Source organism: Pteropus alecto, unplaced genomic scaffold (genome assembly GCF_000325575.1).
Source record: "Pteropus alecto unplaced genomic scaffold, ASM32557v1 scaffold484, whole genome shotgun sequence".
NCBI classification, from domain to species: Eukaryota; Metazoa; Chordata; class Mammalia; order Chiroptera; family Pteropodidae; genus Pteropus; species Pteropus alecto.
In genome coordinates, this window is record NW_006435778.1 from 279,176 (window position 1) to 300,196 (window position 21,021).

The 21,021-nt window shown below is 50.7% G+C and overlaps 1 protein-coding gene across 6 annotated transcripts in view; it reads left to right on the forward strand.

The window, feature by feature from the left end:
- Positions 1-21,021, forward strand: part of SZT2 (SZT2, KICSTOR complex subunit) — a 50,226-nt gene that overhangs the window by 15,640 nt on the left and 13,565 nt on the right. For 4 of the 6 annotated variants that reach the window (XM_015588959.2, XM_025046426.1, XM_015588960.2 and 1 more), the window contains exons 8-47: positions 3,244-3,454; positions 3,688-3,858; positions 4,293-4,527; positions 4,715-4,844; positions 5,628-5,770; positions 6,020-6,172; positions 6,311-6,425; positions 6,615-6,832; positions 6,933-7,148; positions 7,535-7,613; positions 7,841-7,935; positions 8,213-8,381; positions 8,570-8,684; positions 8,798-8,911; positions 9,117-9,287; positions 9,453-9,544; positions 9,778-9,901; positions 10,006-10,170; positions 10,261-10,465; positions 10,746-10,861; positions 10,974-11,220; positions 12,142-12,283; positions 12,433-12,525; positions 12,688-12,766; positions 12,870-13,163; positions 13,327-13,468; positions 13,643-13,750; positions 13,839-13,902; positions 14,131-14,316; positions 14,686-14,853; positions 14,939-15,026; positions 15,170-15,241; positions 15,425-15,626; positions 16,433-16,532; positions 17,254-17,383; positions 19,430-19,582; positions 19,666-19,768; positions 19,859-19,961; positions 20,048-20,159; positions 20,803-20,921. In XM_015588959.2, the coding sequence (XP_015444445.1) occupies positions 3,244-3,454; positions 3,688-3,858; positions 4,293-4,527; positions 4,715-4,844; positions 5,628-5,770; positions 6,020-6,172; positions 6,311-6,425; positions 6,615-6,832; positions 6,933-7,148; positions 7,535-7,613; positions 7,841-7,935; positions 8,213-8,381; positions 8,570-8,684; positions 8,798-8,911; positions 9,117-9,287; positions 9,453-9,544; positions 9,778-9,901; positions 10,006-10,170; positions 10,261-10,465; positions 10,746-10,861; positions 10,974-11,220; positions 12,142-12,283; positions 12,433-12,525; positions 12,688-12,766; positions 12,870-13,163; positions 13,327-13,468; positions 13,643-13,750; positions 13,839-13,902; positions 14,131-14,316; positions 14,686-14,853; positions 14,939-15,026; positions 15,170-15,241; positions 15,425-15,626; positions 16,433-16,532; positions 17,254-17,383; positions 19,430-19,582; positions 19,666-19,768; positions 19,859-19,961; positions 20,048-20,159; positions 20,803-20,921 (5,742 nt within the window). Of the gene's footprint in view, positions 1-3,243; positions 3,455-3,687; positions 3,859-4,115; positions 4,206-4,292; positions 4,528-4,714; positions 4,845-5,627; positions 5,771-6,019; positions 6,173-6,310; positions 6,426-6,614; positions 6,833-6,932; positions 7,149-7,534; positions 7,614-7,840; positions 7,936-8,212; positions 8,382-8,569; positions 8,685-8,797; positions 8,912-9,116; positions 9,288-9,452; positions 9,545-9,777; positions 9,902-10,005; positions 10,171-10,260; positions 10,466-10,745; positions 10,862-10,973; positions 11,221-12,141; positions 12,284-12,432; positions 12,526-12,687; positions 12,767-12,869; positions 13,164-13,326; positions 13,469-13,642; positions 13,751-13,838; positions 13,903-14,130; positions 14,317-14,685; positions 14,854-14,938; positions 15,027-15,169; positions 15,242-15,424; positions 15,627-16,432; positions 16,533-17,253; positions 17,384-19,429; positions 19,583-19,665; positions 19,769-19,858; positions 19,962-20,047; positions 20,160-20,802; positions 20,922-21,021 lie in introns of those variants that run through there. The other 2 variants (XM_025046427.1, XM_015588962.2) reach the window with 2 other exon arrangements.

The following is a 21,021-nucleotide window of genomic DNA, read 5'->3' on the forward strand; positions in this document are numbered from 1 at the left end:
AGGGGGGAAGGGAGGCTGTTAATTGCTGTAGTCATCTGAGAATAATGATCAGTGCTTAAATTAGGGAAATTAGGGTAAGCGAGAAGGAGATGGGATTGAGGAAATAAAGAGAAAAAGTCGACATGACTTATGATTAGCAAGGTGTGAGAGGTGAGGGAGGAAGAAGAGTTAAGGATGTCTCCAAGTTTCTGACTTTGGTGATGACCAGGTAGCTGGCAGAGCAAACAGGAAGAGAAGCAGTTGGGTGTAGTGAGGACAGGATGATGAATTCAGGTTTATGCTTGATGTGCTTGATGGGTCGACAGGATAGCAGTTAAGAACATCGCCCTTGGAGTTAGGCACGCCTGGCTGGCCTGAATCCTAGCTCCACTTATTAGCTGTGTGACTCTGGCACATCACTTCACTTCTTGAGTAGCTTCATTTGTAAATGGAGATTATAATAGGACCTTATTGGGCGAGAGGATGCATTTAAAGTGCTTAATGTAGTGCATAATTACTTAATAAATGGCTGCTATTCATAGCAGTTAGAAGTTGGATATGCAGATCTGATACTCAGGAGATGTACTAGTTGAGAGAGAGTTAGGATTTGTCAGCCTACAGATGGTAATTGAGAAGAGAAGAGGGTCCCTAAAGAACCTTGGGGAATACTGTTTAAAAGTCCTTCATAAGAAGAGAATTCAGCAAAGAATGAAGGGAAATAATCAGACAAGAACCAGGAGATTCCGATGTCAGAGAATTCACAGTTTGGGGAAAAAAGGAGTAGTTAACAGTATGGGATGTAGCAGAAGGATTATGTAAAATGAGGAATGAAAAGTGCCCTTTGGATTTGGTGATTAGGAGGTCACCGGGATCTTTTTCAGGCCATTTCAGTGAAGAGGTGGTGAGGGAAATGATTAAAGTGGATTGAAGAGCGGATAGACAAGGAAGTAGAGAGAAGTGTTGACACAAGGAATTTGGCTGTTCATATCAAGTGAGGAATTAGAGAGACTGGTAGCCAGAGGGAAGTACAGGAAGGAAGGAGAGGGGTGTTTTTCTGTTTTGTTTTGTTTTTTAAGCTAGAGACTTAAACATGTTTTTTAGGAGCCATGGTGAAGCAAAATTTGAAAATAAGGGAAAGAAAAGGAAGCCTGAGTGAGTAAAAATCTGAGTGAGGACATTGGCTTAAGAAACAGATTGAAGAACTCTTTTAGGAACAGGAGAACGTCACTTCTTTCTTTGAAACTAGAAGAATAGATGTGAAGATGTAGTAGGTAAATTCCAGCAAGGGTCTGTGATTTCTCTTTGAAGTAAAAGGTGAAGATGAGTACTGTGAGGGACAGAGGCTAGGGTTGGGAGGAAGGCACGGTATTGAGGAAAGGATTGAAGGACTAGCTGGGTTGGGTATCATATGTTTGGATGTGGTACCAGCCTACACAACTGTGTGATTTTCTCCATTTGGGATCCAGAGGTATCTCATTTGGGAGCCAGGTATAGAGGTAGTGATTGGATTTGGGGTTTTGGGGTGGAAGCAGAAAAAAGTGAAGAGGACCAGGGAATTGAGACTGGTGCTTTTTAAGTTGCCTGAACAGAATCCAGGGTGGTTTGAGAGAGGAGGGTGAATCGGCTGCTGATAGGACTTGGAGAGAGCAGAAGTTCAAGGCCTAGCAGTCTTAATGAAGTCAAAGAGCAGCAGGAGAAGGAGGATGGAAGGAACCTAAAAAGGGTAAGGGTGTATGTAATCAGTGGGATGTAGCAATTCTAAATGCAGAGATGAAGTACTGTAGTCCTTATCAGCAGTGGATACATTCCAAGATACACAATGGACAACTGAAACAGCAAACAGTACTGAACTCTGTAGATACTCTGTATGTGTATACATATACACATACATACCTTTTCACTTAAAGGAAGCACATTACCGCTTCTCTTGAACATACCTGAATTGCCGGCATCTCTACTTTTGCACTTTGAGGCTATTATTAAGTAAAATAAGGGTTACTTCAACACAAGCACTGTGGTACCATGATAGTTGATAGTCGATCTGATAAACAGGTGGGGGATGTCAGATACAGATAGGTAGGTAGAGTATACAGTGCGGGTACACTAGACAAAGGGATGATTCATGTCCCAGGCAGAATAGAGCAGGATGGTACTACTCAGAAGGGTATGCAATTTAAAACTTAAGGATCCTTTATTTTTGGAATAGCCCACTTAATATTTTCAGACCATGGTTGACCATGGATAACTGAAACCCCAAAAAAGCAAAACCACAGATAAGGTGGGACTACTGTAGTCTAGGTCAAGTCAAGTGCCAGCATGTAGCCAGCAGGCAGGTGAGTGAAATAGAGCAAGTTTCTGGAGAGGAGGGAACGGAGAGCCCAGACAATTGAATGAATCATCTAGAGTAGGTCTGCAAACATTTTCTAAAAAGGACCAGCTAGGAAGTACTTTAAGCTTTGTGGGGCATATTGTTGTCACCGTTACTCAGCTCTTGTAGCATGAAAGCAGCCATGGACAATATGAAAATGAAAAGCGAGTAAAGGGAATCAAATATATGGTAGCTGAAGGAAACTGGACTTTGGATGGTAAACACACAATAGAATATACAGATGTCAAATGATAATGTACACCTGAAAATTATATAAGCATATTAACTAATGTTACCCCAGTAAACTTAATTTAAAAAAAAAGAAAGAAAATGAATGGGTATGGCTGTGTTTCAATAAAATTTTATTTATAAAATAGGTAATGGGCTAAATTTGGCCCACAGGTTATATGTAGTTTGCTAATCTCTGACCTACAGCCTTTTTATTCAAAATATGGTCCACAGACCAGCAGCGTTGACATCACCAGGGCACTTGTTAGAAATACAGAATCTTAGGCCCACCCCAGACCTACTGCAGTTTAACAAAATCCCCAGGTGTTTTGTGTGTACCCTAAAGTTTGAGAAGCACTTTGTTAGAGAGACACTCACGTCTCTAAGGATGATGACAGGAAGCCAGTGAACCCCAGTTGCCAAAATCTTTAGTGAATGGGAGCAGGCTAGTATTTGATGTTGAGGAAGACGGATGTGACCATATGGCACAGGCTTCAGACAGAAGGGCTCAGGGAAGGAAAGTTGCAGAGCAGTGGTCTCTCCCAGGAGAACACTGGCCCACTTCCCATTCTGTGGTCCCGGGGATGGGAGCAGCCACCAATCCCAGTTTCTTTCCCTCTTGTTGTACTTCCTTCTCTGGTGCCTCTCCAATTGCTCACTTTGTCCAGGTGGGAGGAGTTTACTCTTATGACTGCAGTTTTGGCCACGTACCCAATGTGGAATTGATGAAGTTCATCGCAATGGCTACTTTTGGCTCCTACCTGTCCACTTGTCCTGAGCCTGAGCCAGGCAACCTGGGTCTGACTGTCTACCACCGGGCATTTCTCTTCTACTCCTTTCTGCGCAGCGGGGAAGCCCTGAACCCTGAGTATTACTGTGGTGAGAGGCAGACTGAAGTGGGTGTGGGAACGAGGGAGTATAGGATGGGCTGAGGTGATGCAGCATCTGTCTAGGGTTTGGGTCTCCGGGGGGTGGGGGGAGGGAATGAAAGTATAACTGGGACTAACTACTCTGGCACTGCTCTCTCCCCATGATTTCAGTGTACCCGCTTCCTCCCCCTGTATCTCTGTCAGCTGACAAGTTACCACTGTCCCCTTCCACATCCTCACTAGGCTCTCAGCACCGCCTATTTAATGAACACCTGGTCTCCGCCAGCAGCAACCCTGCCTTGGCTCTGCGACGGAAGAAGCACACTGAGAAGGAGGTGCCAGCCGACTTGGTCAGCACTGTGTCTGTACGGCTTCGAGAGGGCTACAGTGTCCGAGAGGTCACGCTAGCCAAAGGTAAGGGTCACAAGGTCCTGCTATATCCCACAAGTCTCTCAGACTTTGCATGTGGGAGGACGTGCTGAACAAAGAGGATGCACACAGAAGTGTCACAGTGAAAGATTCCGTTTGCCATTTGAAACAAGTGGGTTCTGAGTTGCCTTTGGGGCTTAGTTCTCTTAGCATTTAGCTGCCCAATTCTATCTCCTTTTCCCCAAGGTGAGTCACCTGAGGGTGGTGTGATATCTTCAACTTGGCTTTGTTTCAGATTACTGCAAAATTCTGTTTGAGTCAGTTGGCAGGCTGTGGGCCTGAAATCTATGGAACCATGCTTGGAACCTTTGGCCAGGCTAGAGTTCCATGAGGTAGGTGGGGGTTCTGTATAGGACTCAGTCCCAGGCCTGGAGTCCTATTCCTGCTTCCCCTAACTAGCCCTTTTCTTCCCCCTGAAGGAGGGTCCCAGCTGGAGGTGAAGCTGGTGCTGCTATGGAAACACAACATGCGCATCGAATATGTAGCTATGGCACCTTGGCCCCTAGAGCCTGAGGGCCCTCGAGTGACACGGGTAGAAGTGACAATGGAAGGCGGCTATGACATTCTGCATGATGTGTCCTGTGCGCTCAGGCAACCCATTCGCTCCCTGTATCGTACCCACGTTATCCGGCGGTTCTGGAACACCCTGCAGAGGTGAGTGAGGTCCCTGCTCAGTCAGGGATATCTCAGTTGTGTGGAGGGCTAGACGTGTAAAGCTGGGAGCTGGAGAGAGTCACCCTGAGCACCAGGCTCACGTCCAGAGCCTCTTGTCCCCTTGGGGCTCCCTTTCTTCATACCCACCAGAGTCAGGTGTGGCTCAGGGTTGGCCCTTGTCCTACAGCATTAACCAGACAGACCAGATGCTAGCCCACCTTCAGTCCTTCTCTTCAGTCCCAGAACATTTCACGCTTCCAGACAGCACCAAGAGCGGAGTGCCACTCTTTTACATCCCTCCTGGCTCCTCCACCCCGGTGAGTGGCTCTGATGCTCGTTATCCCCATTTCCTGCCCACCCAGACTTGGATTGATACAGCCTCTGAAGCCCAGAACCACCTTCTTTTTCCTTCCTTCTTAAGTCTGAGGTACCTAAATCAGAACTTTAAGCTTTAGCCTTGAGTGCAATTCTCTACCCTCCTTCTAAGCCCCCAGGAGAAGAGAAGTTTCTATAAAGAGAGGTTGTGGCTTTCCTCAACAGACCACAGGGGTCAGAGGTAAAGACTTGCAGAATGTCTAGATAGTGTATCCCAGCGGCCTGCAAGCCCCCTAGCCCCCTCTTCACATGGCATACTCTGTCCCCCTTCACCCATTCCTCATCACTGCCAATTACTGTGAACTGTGCACTTTCTGAAGACCATAGCTTCCTTTGTCCTGTGCTTTCTTCACACTCGGCCCTTGGCTGTCATCCTAGCCTTGCCAGCCAAAGAGCTTATACTAGTGAGTAGTGGCCTCATCTGAGATCCTGCCATCACTCAGTGACTTTCCCCCAAAGTCAGTAATAGAAGCATGGCAAGTTCCATCCTTTGCCTGTATTCAGCTTTAAAAGACTATGTAGTCTATCCTTGGGCCCGTTCATCCTAATCTAGCCTTTGTATTGGAGGCAGTTTTTGCCTCTGTGCCAAGCCGGGCTTTGGGTTCCCTCAGCCTTAAACCGCTGCCATCTCTGACCCACTGAAGCCTCTAGTCCGGTGTGCTGTTTGGAGGTTGTACCCTGGTTCTCCACAAATGCTCCTATAGGGCTGTCCTTCCTGTCCCTAGGTGCTCTCCCTTCAACACAGTGGGTCAGACTCATCCCATGCTCAGTTTGCTGCCTATTGGAAGCCAGTACTGTCCATGGATGCAAATTCATGGCAGCGTTGGTTGCACATGCATCGCCTCGTACTAATCTTGGAACATGACACGTGGGTATCCTCCTTGGGCCATAGTTGGGATGGAGGAGCAGGGGTGAGGGGTCAAAGAGTGATGGGGAAGAGAAGCAGCAGATGAGCATTTACTAACCTTGGTCATGGAAAACTGTGACCCTTTCTAAGTCTTCCTGCTCTTCAGCTCCCATATCCTCAGCCAGGGCCTAGAAGAAAGAGGTAGCAGTCTGTTCTTTTCCCCCAAGATGGGCTGGGAGGTCTGACCTCAATGTGGACCCCTCTTCCCAGACCAATCCCCAAGCACTTGCACACCCCAGGCAGCAATGGGCGCTACAGCACTGTCCAGTGCAGGATCTCACACTCCTCGCTGACCTCTCTGCTTCGGGACTGGAGCAGCTTCGTGCTAGTCGAGGGTTATTCCTATGTGAAATTGCTCTCCAGGTGAGCAAAGTGATGTTGCCTCACTCCTTCCCAGCCACCTCATGCCATGTCTCTTTTTCTAACCCCAGACCTCATCCCTATTTCCTCCTAGACGTACTCCTAACCTAGAACTGTTCACTGACTCCCATTTCTCCCCAGTTCCCCAGACCAGCCCCCTTCCTCCTTCTACATGGTCCGTATCATCTCCAAGGCTCCATGCATGGTTCTTCGCCTGGGTTTTCCCATCGGCACACCAGCACAGGCTCGGCACAAGGTGAGCTGGGCCCTGACCGACTCCCAGCCCAAGGAACCTGGAGTATAGACTGGCCCCTTCTCAAACCCACAGGGTCAGGGCCAGTAGAGAGAGGAGCTCCCAGATTAAGTAAGGTTCCCACAACTTGTCTGTGGACCCCAAATCTGGAGGAGATAGGAGTGAAAGGAACTGATCACATTTTCCCCTCAGATTGTGTCAGGCTTGCAGGAAGAGATTCTGCGGCTGCGTTTCCCCCACCGGGTGCAAAGCAAGGAGCCAACACCCAAAGTGAAACGAAAAGGGCTAGGTGGTATTGGTGGGGGCAACTCTCCCTCCAAGTCCCCTCCCATGCTGGGACCACAGCAGGCCCTGTCTGACCGGCCCTGCCTTGTGGTCCTACATAAGCCACTGGACAAGCTACTCATCAGGTTGGTACAGAGGGTGGGGTTGGGGCCGAGAGCATGTGGGAGGGCTGTGGCTTAGCTGGGTATGAGTAGCAGTCAGCTGGGAATTGCTCCTGTTTCCCAGGTATGAGAAGCTACCCCTGGACTACCGGGCACCCTTCTTGCTGACACTGGAGCCGCCAGGGCCATTGCCTTTGGTGTCAGGCCGCTCAGCCTCTTCTAGCCTAGCATCACTGTCCCGCTACCTCTACCATCAGCGTTGGCTCTGGAGTGTTCCATCAGGACTGGCCCCCGCACTGCCGCTCAGTGCCATTGCCCAGCTCCTCTCCATCCTCACCGAGTACGTCACCTGAGCTAGGCAGCTTGGGGCAGGGAGAAAGCTAGTGTAGACTCTGGATTTAGATACTGTCAGAAAGCCAGTAAACTAGACACTGCCCCTCCCTAATCCCCAGTCTCTTTGCTGCTGTTGCTATACAAAGTATCCAGTACAGAGCAGCACATGCTACTAACCTTCCCCTCTTCTTCCACTCTACTTACTTTGGCCTCTGGTCCTAATTGGACCTGTTATACCCAAGGGACCTGTAGTCTGAGCAGGGCCACCAGCACACAAGTCTGCTTGGATGGCTACTGGAAGGTGGGTACATGAGTGGCATGGAGGGTAGGAGGATGTATTCTGAGTGTCTCTTACCCATGTCATTCTGCCCTTCCCCCTCTATGGGGCTTCAGAGTCCGACTCTCTGAAGGGTTCCACTTTGCCTGCAGCGGGGAAGGAATCATCAACATGGTGCTGGAACTTCCAATTCAGGTAAGTACCACCTTCCACCAAAGTTCGTCATCATCCCAGGGACATTTGCCTCTGAGTTGGGTTGGAACTGCTGGAAACTGCCTCACAGGGACCCTCTGGGCATAGGAGCCAAGACCTAATGCCAGTCCCAGCACAGTGTGTCAAGGGGACTAAAGTTATGAGGGCCAGAGCTGGGCAGGGTCAGGTCTCTGCCCAGCTTTGCCCAGGATCTCCTGTTCTACCCCCAGAATGAGCCCCTGGGGCAGGCTACAGTGGAAGAGAGGCACACATGTGTTGTCCAGTACATCCTCTTCCCCCCGCATTCCACCTCTACCAAGGACAGGTGAGACCAGGCCCCTCTTGGAGAGCTGCCTCTCTCCACATTCCCCCTCCTCACTACTGTCCTCTGAAATTCTGTCTCCCATACCTGAGGGAGTTGGGGAAGGGGCCGCTGTTTTTAGATGCTTCTTCAGGCAGGCACAGATCCAGTAAGGCCATATGCAGCTTGTGGCTGTCCTTCTTGTGTACGCCATCTTTCTATTCTCCGTGGACTGGATCCTGCCATGTTGTCATGGATTGGACTCTCTTCTCTCCCAGGCTCAGGGCCCTTCTTCCTTTAGCTTCTCAACAGATGATGATAATGATGTGGAGGTGGAGGCCCTGGAGGGAGACTCAGAGCTCAATCTGGTCACCGAGGTGTGGGTGGAGCCGCAATATGGGCGAGTGGGACCTGGCGCTGAGAGCTGGAAGCACCTCCGGGACTTGACATATTTTGAGATCCCGAGAGCTGTGAGTGACCTCAGAAGTACCCCCACCCCTTACCAGGTTGGGTGTCATCCCTTTGAGAGTACCACAGCCTGTGGTACTTAATCTCCGTGTTCTGAATGTCTGTGACTCTGTGGGCTTCCTTGAGAGCCGGAGGCCAGTGTCTGTGGGCTAGGACGGGCTGACTCCTGACCTTGCTATTCCTTCTGTAGCTCCACCCTCGGGATGCTGCCTGCATAGGCTCCATGCTGAGCTTTGAATACCTGATACAGCTGTGCCAGAGCAAGGAATGGAGTCCCCTACCCCCAGAGCCAAGGGTCTCTGATGGTCAGTGGGGAAGTCACCCCTGGGGTGTAGCAGGGGAGTGGGTGGGAAGAAGGCAACCATAGACAGGAAATCTGGTCTCACTGTGTTTCTTATCTTCCTTACTTCCCTCCTAGGATTGGACCAGGGAGGAGACACTTGTGTCCATGAGATCCCTTTTCATTTTGACCTAATGGGACTGTTGCCTCAGTGCCAGCAGCTCCAAATGTTCTTCTTTCTGCTTTCCAGAGGTGAGTGAACTTCGTACCCACTCACCCCACATCTAGGGAGCCAATTAGCCTGGGCGTATTAGAGCATAGAGAGCAAATGAGTCTGTGAACCAGCAGATGAGTGATGGGGGCCGGAGGAGGCTTGGAGGCTGAAGGAGGGGCTGTGCTGGTCAGGGCACTGGGCAGCAGGAGGCTCTTGATGCTGAGTGGAGTGTGTGTCGGGCAGAGCCAGAAGGCGTTCCTCTCGCCGAGGGGCCCTGTCCCGCCAACGACATGGTGCTGTGCCTGCTGCACAGCTGCCTGGGGCAGGAGCTGAGTGACCGGGAGATCCCTCTGAGCACCACTGACCAGGCTGCCTTCTTGAGTGAGGTGCTACGGCGGACCTGCCACAGTCCATGTAAGCGCCCCACCTCTTTCCTAATACCAGATTCTGGCCCAGACCCTTTTCTCCCTACCCCACAGGGTGGTTTCTGTCTTTAGGTTTTGGTCTCCTTGCTTCACCTCAGAGCCCTGCCTCTCTTCTGGCCTCGCCCTTTTCTACTCATGTTTACCCCCATTATAGGTCCAGAGGGGCCACCAGTGGGGGGCCATGGGATCCTGAAGGATCAATCAGTCAGCACTCAGGCGACTGGAGACTCAGCTTTTCCTACACTGGTCAGCACTGATTCATCTCCTTGAGCCCTTTTTCATACTGATCTCCTTCCATCATTACACATTTATACCCCAACTTTACATCACTGTGGATACTAAATGCCTCCTGCCAAAGACAGCATTCTGTCATTTCCCTTTGCTCTGGATCTTTTAACATATATCCTCTAAGGTGGAGGAAGGGAGCAGGGGTTGGGTGGTCTCTTATAAATTGCTCTAATTTTGTTTATCTCTTACAGAGTGTGGGCCCTCCTGAAACTCTCAAGCCTCTCATCTCGGGCCAACCCCCTCAGTGGCGCTGCTATGCAAGGCTTATGACCCCCCAGCATGTGTTTCTGACTTTCCTCCCAACTACCTTCTCAGGTACCAACTACAGACCTTCTTCTTTAGCTCCTCAGATACACACCCCAAGCTTCCTCACTGGGCCACCAGGCAGCTATGATTTATGTCTCTTTTTTCCCCTTCAGATGTCCAGCATCTGGCTGCCTATGGCCTAGAGGGACCCTCACAAGAGGAGACAAAGCCTAAATTTGGGGATTGGAGCGGGGCCTCCAGCTTTAAAGATCTGGGAGGAACCGGGGTCAGGGCTACAAAGGCCCAAGTTCCCATCCTCAGTGTCACCCCAGCTGGCGGTAAGGCTGCTGACTCTTAAGTCAGTTAAGCAGGAGCAAGAATGGGAACCGATAGAGGGGATGAACATCACATGACACCTCTTCTCACAGACAGTGCCCACAATCCAGGAGAGCTGAGCCCACCCTTCCGTCGGGACTTACAGGCTTACACTGGGCGTCAGGCTCCACAGACAGAGGGTGCAGATGGGCCCCGGACTCGGTGTCCTGTCTTCATCTATAGCTGTGCCCTGGAAGCTCTGAGGGAGCAAATGGTTGGCATACAGCCCCCTCAGGCGCCCCGAGACGTAATCTTCCGGTGAGTGCCCTCAACGTTGACCTAGGTCCTTGCCCAGCCAAAGCTCAGGTACACACTTAGGGTTATGGACAGACAGGTCGATGGTCAGTAGCAGGAACTCAGCTGCTTAGCCATGTCCTGCTGACTCCTTGCTGAGCTTCCTTCAGCAAATTGGTTGAACTTGCTGGGCTGTGAATACATTCATTGGGACCTGTGGACATTCCACTGGTATGTGGGTGGATGGTGAGTCAAGTGTCACTGAGGGGAGTTGGTCAAGCTTTCTCTTTCCTCCCATTCCTAGGACTCAGTTCCTTGACCAGCCCTCCCCCTCCTCAGCCTGGATGGAGCCTAGGTATAAGGAGGCAGCCAACCATTGTGCCCTGCTACAGGAGCATGCTCAGCGATGCTACGTCCGTGGTGAGTGAGAAGCCACAGGAGAGGGCGTCAGGGAGGAGATACAGGGATTACAGGGGCTAGGACTGGGGAACCCCTTCCAGAGCTTGATCCTCATGGCCCCTTTCACTTTCAGGGCTGTTCCGGACCTTGCAGCAAGCACAGAGTGTGACCTCCCAGGACCTGCTGATGGCAGTGGATGCCTGTGAGGAGCTACTACAAGAAGTAGACATCACCCCTTTTCTGCTCGCACTCTGTGGACACACTCGGGGTTTGCCTCATGCACCCCCAAGCCCTGGTCCTCTCAGCCCTGGGCCCTTCAGCAGCAGCATTGAGGAGGGCCCCGAGCCTCGGGAACGAGCTGTCCTGGCTTCTGAGTCCAGGTTAGGATTGTCCTGGAGTAATGTAGAAGTGGGCACACAGACAAAGTTCCAATGAACTGGGATCTTTTGACCCCAGGGAATGGCCAGGCAAGGTAGCACTCAAGCACCAGAGAGACACTAGTTCTTGGTTGCTGGCTTCCTGCCTCCTACCCAGACTTCTTTCTCCTATCGAATATGGGGAGCAGTCCCCCTCCTGGCTCTCTCCATCTCTCCTGTTCTGGTGTGGAGTGTTAAGCTGGGTTAGGGGTAGGGAGTTGCCAGTTGCTATCAGTGAAAGTAGAAGCTTGTTCTGAAGGACATTCATACAATAGTAATGATCCCCCGAACTGATCTGTGAGTTTCATAGAGGCAAAAACTATTTTTGCCCACTGCTGAGTGCCCAGCTCATCTGAGGGGCACAGCAGGTCCCTACTGAAGGGAGGGAGAAAGGCAAGAAGGAGACAGCTGTGTGTCTGGTGTGTGCAGTTTATTAGCATTGGGGAAACAGAAGAGGCAGAGGGGTGAGTGATACCCAGATGGGAACTCCAGCCTGGTTTCCTCTCTGGAGCTCTAGATTCCCCCACCTTTTATGCCCCGCAAATAAATGAATTTTCTTCCCACCAAACCCTGTTTCTCCACCTGCATTTTTCCATCCATGGTGAATAATATCACCCTCCTCCCAGTGGTCCAGGTCAGAAAACTGGGAGTCATCTTTACCCATTCCTGTTTCATATAAATGTCCAGACTTAATAAACTTGGAGGTTCAAGCCCAAATGGGTTGGTTGGTTCTCCTTGCCTCTCTACTGCCCATGCATTTGTGCTAGGCACCCTTCTTAGAGACAGACAGACAGGTATGTGCTGCTCCCAGTTGGGAAGCAGGCTTCTCTAGGACTCAGTGGTTCTTAACACTTCAACACCCCCCACCCCACCCTGACCACTCAGCATAGAGACAGAGGACCTAAGCGAGCCTGAGTTTCAGAGCACCCGTGTTCCTGGCAATCCAGACCCTGGCCTGGAGATCTCTCTGACAGATGTCTGCCAGCTCAGAGGAGAGGCACATGATGCCCTTCATAACCTCATCCAGGTAGGAAGCTTGGAAAGGGTAGGAGAGGGTTGGAGTCCTGCCTGCACAAGGAGGCAGTGTTCTCTCCTGGGTTAGGGGTGTGTTCTAGGCTAGCAGGTAGTGTTCTGAGGAGTGGCTGATAATATAGCTTCCTTCTAACTCCCAAACAGGAGAAGTTCCTGGAGATAAGTGGTCTCCACTTCCGCACAGTGCCCTCTAATCCCCACTACTTCTTCTATTGCCCTCCGTGCAGCAGGCGAGAGGTAAGTGGCTTTCTTTCTTACTTCCTTCCTGTAGCCCTAGAGGTCCCACTTGGCCCACCTGGATCCTCTTGACTCTTGGTTTCCTGAGTCCTGAATGTGGCTCTTGTCCTGCCTTAGATCAAGCTGTCTCTTTTTCTCTCTTTTTTTTTTTTTTTTGCCCAGGATGAGGGCCCACGGGACACAGTAGATAGAAAAGTCAGTGACCTGGAGTTTTCAGAGGCCGAGCTCATGGGAGAAGAAGGTGTGTGGGCAAGTGGCTAGAGGTGGGGAAGGTTGCTACAAGCCAGGATTCAGGAGCCTTTATTGCCAACATCTCCCATTGACTACGAAACATGCATCTGTAGGAGACACATCTGCTGGCTGTGTGGTCACTGAGAGTGACCCAGAGCTGGAGGTGGAATACCGAGAGAGCCGTGAGCCAGATCTGGGACCTGCTGGGCTAGATTCTGCCTCACTGTCAGATGCAGACACTGTGAACCCTGATGAAGACTCCTTCAGTATCCTGGGGGGTGACTCACCCACTGGGCCTGAGATCCTCATGCATGACCTGCCACCACTCTTCCTGCACCTCACATGCTCTGTGCGGCTGCGTGGGCAGCACAGCTCAGTACCCGTGTGCAGCCTTCCCACCTGCCTGGGTGAGTTTGAGGTGCCCAGGGGAGGGCCACAGTTCCCAGTACAGCTTGCCTACCTGCCTGGGGTTTGGGGAGAGTCTGCAGGTATAACTCTTAAACACTGAGAACTTAGAATCTATGCTTGTCCTGGGGCCCCCAGCAACCCCTAACTTTTCTTCTCTCCCAGGCCATGTGCTTTCCAGTCTGGAGGGTCCCCCCATTGGGGGCCGAGTACCCCTGAAGGACCTTAGTGTCACTCTGGATGTCTTTGTGCTGACCTTACCTCTGGAAGTGGAGCTCCCCACAACCTCGGACCCTCAGCACCACCGGTGTGGCAGCGTTTGGTGGGGGGGCCTAGGTCCTTGTTCGGGGAGGGGAACCATCGGGCATCTAGGGGCACTAAAGGACTAAGGGCACCTGAAGTATTCTAAGAAAGGAGTGTTGAAGAGGTCTTGGGAGGATGTTAGCTGCTGGCCCTTAACCTTTGCCCGCACCCTATTCAGGTCAACATCTGAGAGCAGTACTTCATTCCCACGATCCCCAGGGCAACCATCATCTTTGAGATCGGATGATGGCCTGGGGCCCCCACTGCCACCCCCGGAAGAAGACAGGTATTTCCTTTTTTCCCTCTCAGAGTTCCTTGCTGCCCACCTCATTTTATTTTCTAGATATCAGTGTCTAAACCTTTCTTCCTATTAGGCATCCAGGACTGTCCAATTTGGCTACACCCCACAGACTGGCTATTGAGACCACTATGAGTGAGGTGAGGGCCTTTCCTCCTCCAACCTACGAGACAGCCCCTCAACACTGTAACTGATACCCTTTCCATCATATCAGTTAGGTAAGGCAACCTCTTTAGGATCAAAGTGAGGCATCCCTCAGTCTGTGAAGCAGAGTATCTTCTAGTATCTTCTAGTCTAGGAGTGAGATCATGCCCTTATCAGCAAGGGAGTTGCCTTTCATCACTTCCTGTATTTCCCACTGACTGTAGATCCGCTGGTTGCTGGAGGATGAGATGGTAGGGGCTCTCCGAAGAGGGGGCATCCCCCAGAGCCCTGCCCTGCACCGTGCAGCTGCCCATATCCATAGCTCTCCTGGACGCTCCACCTGCCTTCGCCAAACTCTGCCACTGAGTTTTGTGTTTGGGCCAGAGCGTTCCCTCACACAATTCAAGGAGGTATGCTGCCCTCAGAACACTTCCTGGTCACCTTGGGACCCATCATTCCCTGGACTGCAGATACAGAACTGGAAGGCCCTCTCTTGGTTTGAGTCCTAGGATTATCCTCCTGCCCACCTCCTTACCACATGGTATGTCCCTCACCCCATGCCTAGCAGCCCAACTAAGTTGAAAGAGATCCAGCTTCCAGCCTTGCCACTGGCCAGTTGAACCTTAGGCAAGTCACTGAACCATTTTATTCCTCAGCAATGAAGATGCTAGCGTCTGCTTTATGAGGTAGTTGTGAGGGTCTGATGAGAAAGTGTGGGGTACCACAAATAAGGGGGGCTGCTCTTACCTAAATTTTGGCCTTGGTTCCCCGCTCTCCAGGAGTTCCGCCGTCTCCACCTCCCTGGCCATGTTCTCCTTGAGGACCCTGACAGTGGCTTCTTCTTTGTGGCAGTTGGCCAACAGCCAGGTGGGTCCCATGGGGTGCTGCCTTCAGCAGCCTGGGCTTGGCACAGCCACGAGGAGAGGACCGAAGGCATTGAAGGAGAGGTGAGTCTTTCCTGGGCCGACCTGGGAATGGCAGGGTTGGTGGTGTGTAGGGGGCCTGTACTCAGTCCTGACTTCCTCCCCTTAGGCCTTGACAGCCAGTCCTCAAGGCCCTGGTTCCCCAGAGGATTCTGAGGGCCCCTCCCTCATCACTCTGCCCAGCTTGCCACAGGGAGGTAAGGGAGGAGTTGGGCAGTAATTCTTGGACTTGGTGCCAGGACCTTGGACTTTAACATCCCTGGCTCTGCTTCCATTTTTGAGGGTGGTCTTAAGTGGGATTGAGAGAGGCTCTAGGCATTTATTTCCCTTCTCTTCCCAGGGAGACAGCCTGGGCCCAGCCGGGGACTAAGCCTCATGTCTAGTCAGGGCAGTGTGGACTCAGACCACCTAGGTAAGCTGGGGCAGGGGGTGAAGGACTCTAAGCTGATGGGAAGTGGACTTAGGGGTGCACAACGAAAGGTCTGGGCAGGGGACATTAGAAGGGAATAACCTGGATAGGCCCATTTGAGCCTGATGCACTTGGAGGCTCAAATGAGCATAAAGGTGGGCTCAAACTTTGGCACACTTGCCACAGGTTATGATGGTGGCAGCAGTGGCTCAGACAGTGAGGGTCCCAACGAGACCCTGGGCGAGAAGGCCCCCTTCACATTGCGAATCCCGCCTGGGCCGGCACCTCCACAGCCTTCACTCTCAGGCCTCCCCGGGCCCTGTCTGCCTGACTTCTGGCTCATCGTACGGATACTGCAGGATCGTGTGGAAGTGTATGCACATGCACGGTCAGTAGAAGCCTGGACACCGCACTCTGACTGATGCTAGCATCTTTTCCTTGGTCCCACACCCCTCTCGAATGTTGTTAAAAAATAAGACATGGGACAGGATTTGGGCAGGGGTCTGACTTATATTCTAAGGTTGGGTGTCCTGACCACTTCCCACAGCTTGTAGCAAACCATGTCACTCTGCTTTCCTAAAGGAGCTGAAAAGCTGATGGGATTTGGCTCCTAGCCGAGCATTAAGGGCATCTACATCTCAGCAGCTTCAGAAGTTGATATATAAAAATAAAGATTAATAAGCAATATTTAACAAATGCTTGCTAGCATTTTACCTGGATCAGCTCATTTAATCTATGTAACAGCCCTACCAAGTATTATTATCCTTACAGGATAAATGAAGAAACTCAGGCACCAATAAGTATTTCCCCAAGGTCACGGTGAGAAAGAGGCAGAGCCAGGATTAATACTTAGGCATCTGGTTAAATCCTGCTCTATCTATCTTGGGGGTGGGTGGGATTGAGAAAAGGGAAGACCACAATTCTGATAAAGAAGATCTGAAAATAATGAAGAAGTGAGCTGCATGATGGAAGCCTCAGTGTGATACCCATGTGGAGGCCAGTGAGGCAAGCGTGGAGCCTAGGCTTCTAGAGTTGCTATTGAGAATTCCATCTCACCCACTTCCCATCATGTTTACTTTCCTTTGTCCAGTCTTACTTCGTTTTCATGGTTTCTCTTGGCTCTAGTTCCCATGACGCCCCCTCCTACGTCCTCCCCACTGCAATTCTGTATCTCATCCATCTCTCCTTCCCTAGGAGCCTCATTCGAGAGGATGGGGGGCCAGGCACTGAGTGTCGCCACCTGCACCAGCTCCTGGTGAGGCGAGTTGGAGAGATCTGCAGGGAGGTCAACCAGGTAAGGGACAGCCAGGGACAGTGCTCTCTAGGTATTAGACACAGCCCAGATGAGGAAGGAGTTTCTAGGAACTCGACCTCCAGAGTCTATTGATGATGGATGTTTTCTTTGACTCCCTAGTTATTAGGATGCTATTACTCCTCAGACTCCCCACAACTAGAGAATCCTCCCTAACCCTCCGCCCCGAGCACTGTGGGTTCCTCTCATACCCTCCCAAGGACTATGATATTCCTTCTCGTTGCATTATGCTAGCATTAGGGATATGATAGTGAAAAAGACAGGGAAACCCTGACTCTCTGGAGCTTGTGTCAAGGAGGGAATAGACATTGAACAACTAAATCATACAAATTATTTGTTACAAAGACTTCTATAGAGATCTAAGACTATAGAGGCTGTCGTGAGAGCATATAACAGGATCTGACCATCTGAAGTGTCAGGGAAAGCTTCTTAGAAGTGATTTTTTAAGCCGAGAACTGAAGGATAGCGAACAGATTCTGGCAAAGAGCAGGGACAGGTGCTCTTAACTGTGGTTTCAGTGCTCAGAACCCCGACCCCGACTGTCAGACACTGTCTCTGACTTCCCAGTGGTTACCGATGCTCTGCTTGACCTGTGACCCCCAGTGATAGTGGGCATCTTCTCTGGCCTGTGATCACCTCTCACCACCACCACCAATTGATGAGGGAAGATCCTGGGTCCCTGATATTTCACTTCTTCTCCCAGCGGCTGCTGCTTCAGGACCTCCACGACAGTCACGTGTGTAACTCTCTCCTGGTGGCCGAGAGCGAAGAAGACCTGTGGCGCAGTGAGACCCCCTTCCACTCCCGTCCGCGGGTCCCACCGCCCGCCGATGGTGAGGTCCCACCCCGGAGCCCTCCCCGCAAAGGGGCGCTGTTGCCTTTTCCTGTCTCGAAGTCTTTGGTGAGAAGCTGAGGGCAGAGTCATCATTACTTCGTCATCGGCGCCAAGTAATACAGAGAGTGAGGAAGAGAGGAGACGAAAGGATGACTGGATTTGAGTGTTCCAAGTCCCTCAGTGACTTAGTGAAAGTGCTTTCAGTGGAGAGATGGGAATATAAACAAGAGGAAATTGAAAGTGAAAGGATGTTAGATAGGTGGAGCTGAGAAGAACTACTCTTTCAAGTAGGTTGACAGTGAAGGGAGAGACAAAATAGATATGGCAGGAACTAAAGGAAATGAAGGGCAAGGCAGGAAGTTTAAAATAAGGTAGAGACTCTCAGAAGCTAAGCAGGGTCAGGCCTGGTTAGTACTTGGATGGGAGACCACCTAGGAAGACCAGGTGCTGTAGGCATAAAAAATAAAAAAGGGATTATAAGATGACAAGGTCCTTGCAATGTGTGAGGTCAACCAAGGGTTGCCTCACCTAAAAAAAAATAAAATAAAAATAAGGTAGAGACTTGAGCACATTTATGTTCCACATCAAAAGTCGGTAGAGAGGGAGAAACTGAATACAGGAGAGAAGGGTTCATAGAAGAGGCAGGGGCCGGCAGTGACCTGTCTTCCTAAGGGCATACCTTTGCCTGGCTCTGCCTTGTTTTCTAAAGTGACCATCTTTCCCTTCTAGGGGAATAGACTAGGTGAGGGTGGAGGTAGGGGTGGCAGTGAATGAGCATGCCAGTTCATAGGTGAGAGACAAGAAGGGTGGAGTCTGAGACCCAATAGGAAGATTTGCCTTGTGATTGTCCCTCCAGACAGGCAGACACAGGGCTCCTTTGGGATTTCTGAGATTTCTGATCATTGTTAGGAAACATGGTAATCTACCTGAGATGGTAATTAAAGTCTCCACACTTCTGCTCCCTTCTCTTACTCCGGATGACCTCTCCCCCTAACTCATAGAGGAAAGCCAAATCATGCTATTTCTTTGCAGTTCTCCCTTCTGGTTTAAAAGTAAAATCAAACCACTCCTTAATTTTAACATTCTCAGCAAGTCTGTAGATGAACATTTCTGACAACTCCAAAGAGTGCATCTCTCAGCACATCCTGGGATGTGTTCCATATCAAAGCAGAATTCCCATAATTAGTGGGCTTCCCAGGGTTTTGATAGCATCTTCTGCAAATTGAGCATGAGCTAGGACAGCCCAGCACTTTTTCTTTACAATGACTTCCAGCAGCCTGAGATGTAAGACCAGTCAGAACCCAAACACAGCCCTTCCTCATTTTAGTCTCTCCATGTGGTTCCGCTGAAACCTTAGCAACCAGCATTTCATTCCAGACTGCAGACCTCTGGGTTTCCTACATGCAGCTCACATCTGACAGCAGCTTCTCTGGGAAACTAAATTGCCACCTTTGGCTGACTGAAAGGTTCCTTGTCAACCTGCAAACCTGGAAAGGATTGAACAAGGCATTGGACTGTGGCCATAGGCTCTTGCATACTGCCACACCACTCTTTGCGTTCTTTGGGATAGCTGTCCTCCAAAGCACAGGACGTAGTCTTCCCCACTCTGCAGTAGGTGCATGTAAGCAATCATACTTTTCGTTTTAATAGGATTATTGTTGCAATTCCTAATGAGTACACAGAAAGGGCATACATACACACACACACACATACGTACGTACATACATACATACTATTGTGACAAGATTTGAGTGTCCCGGCACTACTTTCAGGATTTTCTCATGCGTTGCCATTCCTGATACCTCTTCTTAGTTCCTGTACCACATCTCCCTTAGGTAGTTCTGAAAACCTTTGTACTATGGCTTCTTTCCAAGAGCATGGCCCTGCCTTGTTACCCAAAATGACCATCTTTCCCCTGCAGGGTAGTAGTAGGGCCGAGGAGCTGGGGGAGTGAGGATGAGGAGGCCAGTTTACAGGTGAGAAGTCCATGAGGGCAGAGGGCTGTGTCCTCTTTCTGATCCAATGTCTTCCTTCCCTCCATCAGATTATGCTGCTGATGAGAGCTGTGCACCCCGAGGATACCTAGCAGCCACAATGCAGTTTGTTCCTGGCCATTTTTCTTGTGATGTTGTGTGGGGAACCGTGATTCGAGTCCATTCACGCCTCAAAATGGGGCCCAGCATGGGGGTCTCTCGGGGTATGTGATGGCATGAGAGGGCAGGTGGAGTGTGGAGGGGGAACCAGAGAAAGGAGTTTCCTGAGCCCCCATTACTCCCACAGCCATCCAGGCCTTGCGCTCTGTGCTCAATGCATTCTCTGTGGTGAACCGGAAGAATATGTTTGTTTATCAGGAGCGAGCAACAAAGGCTGTGTACTATCTTCGGTAGGTGGGCCCTGGGAAGATGGGGTAAAACATGAGGTTTAGGATAACGCAGGAGGAGTTATGTCCAAAGACCTTGCTACTATTTCCCAGGCTCCTGGAGACGTCCTGCAGTGAGCGGCCATGGGAAGGCGATGCTCTGCCCCCCTCCTTAGCTCTGTCTCGAAGCCAGGAGCCCATCTCTGAGGAAGCCTCGGCATGTATCACTCCCATTCCCTGATGTCCTGTGCTCCCTCAGACTTTGCTCCCTGGAGCCAGGCCCTGACCAGAGTTTCCCTGCAGGGTCCTCGTTCTCCTTTGGACATGGCTTCTAGCCGCAGTGCAGATGCTGCTCGTCCCGTGGGCCAAGTGGACAGACATATCCAGCTACTGGTACATGGCGTAGGGCAGGCAGGTAAGAACTGCAAGGATGGGGTAGGAGAGTGACCAGATGAGGTTCCAGAATCCTCTGGGACCTCTTTGGAGCCTTCCTACTCCAGCTTATGCTATGCTTTGTGCTTCCCTCAAGTATGACTAGGTGGGGAAGGACTGACAGCTTTGATATTTAGAGGGTAGGACTTATAGCTGATAAAAATGCATGCAACGTGGGCAAGAGGGGTCATTAAAGTTGACACTCAGGTATCTAGCCTGGGTGATTGTGTGGATAGACAATGGTCTCACTGGCTGGATACCAGAGATGGGTTTGAGATGAGGATGATGGGTTCAGTTAGAGAAATCTTGAGCCTGAGATGTCTATTGGGCAATTGTATTTTCCAGCTAATATTTATGACTCAGTTAATGTGTACCAGGTCTTAGGCTAAGATTGGTACATATGAGGTAAATGCTGTTATTCCCATTTTATGGCCAAGGGTACTGAGGCTTTGAGAGGTAAGACTTACTTGTCCACAGTCACACAACGAGTAGCTTGGTAGAACTAGAACCTAGTGCTGGCTACCTCTGGAGTGTGAGAGAATGTTCGAGTCTGGGATTTCTGGGCTGGTTTGGGGTAGCCGAATCCTCTGCTAGTGTCTCCACCTTCCCACCATGGCTACGTCAAGGTCCCGAGATCACAGATGAGCTAGTGCGGGTTCTGCGTCGACGCCTGGATGAGGCCACTCTGGACGTCATCACGGTCATGCTTGTTCGGAACTGCAAGCTGACACCAGCTGATGTGGAGGTCAGCTCCCTCCCAGACTTCCTACATGGCACAGCCACAAGCACAGGGACAGTTTCAACTGGAACCTCTTCATGCATCTCTGACTCCCCTTCCCACTCTC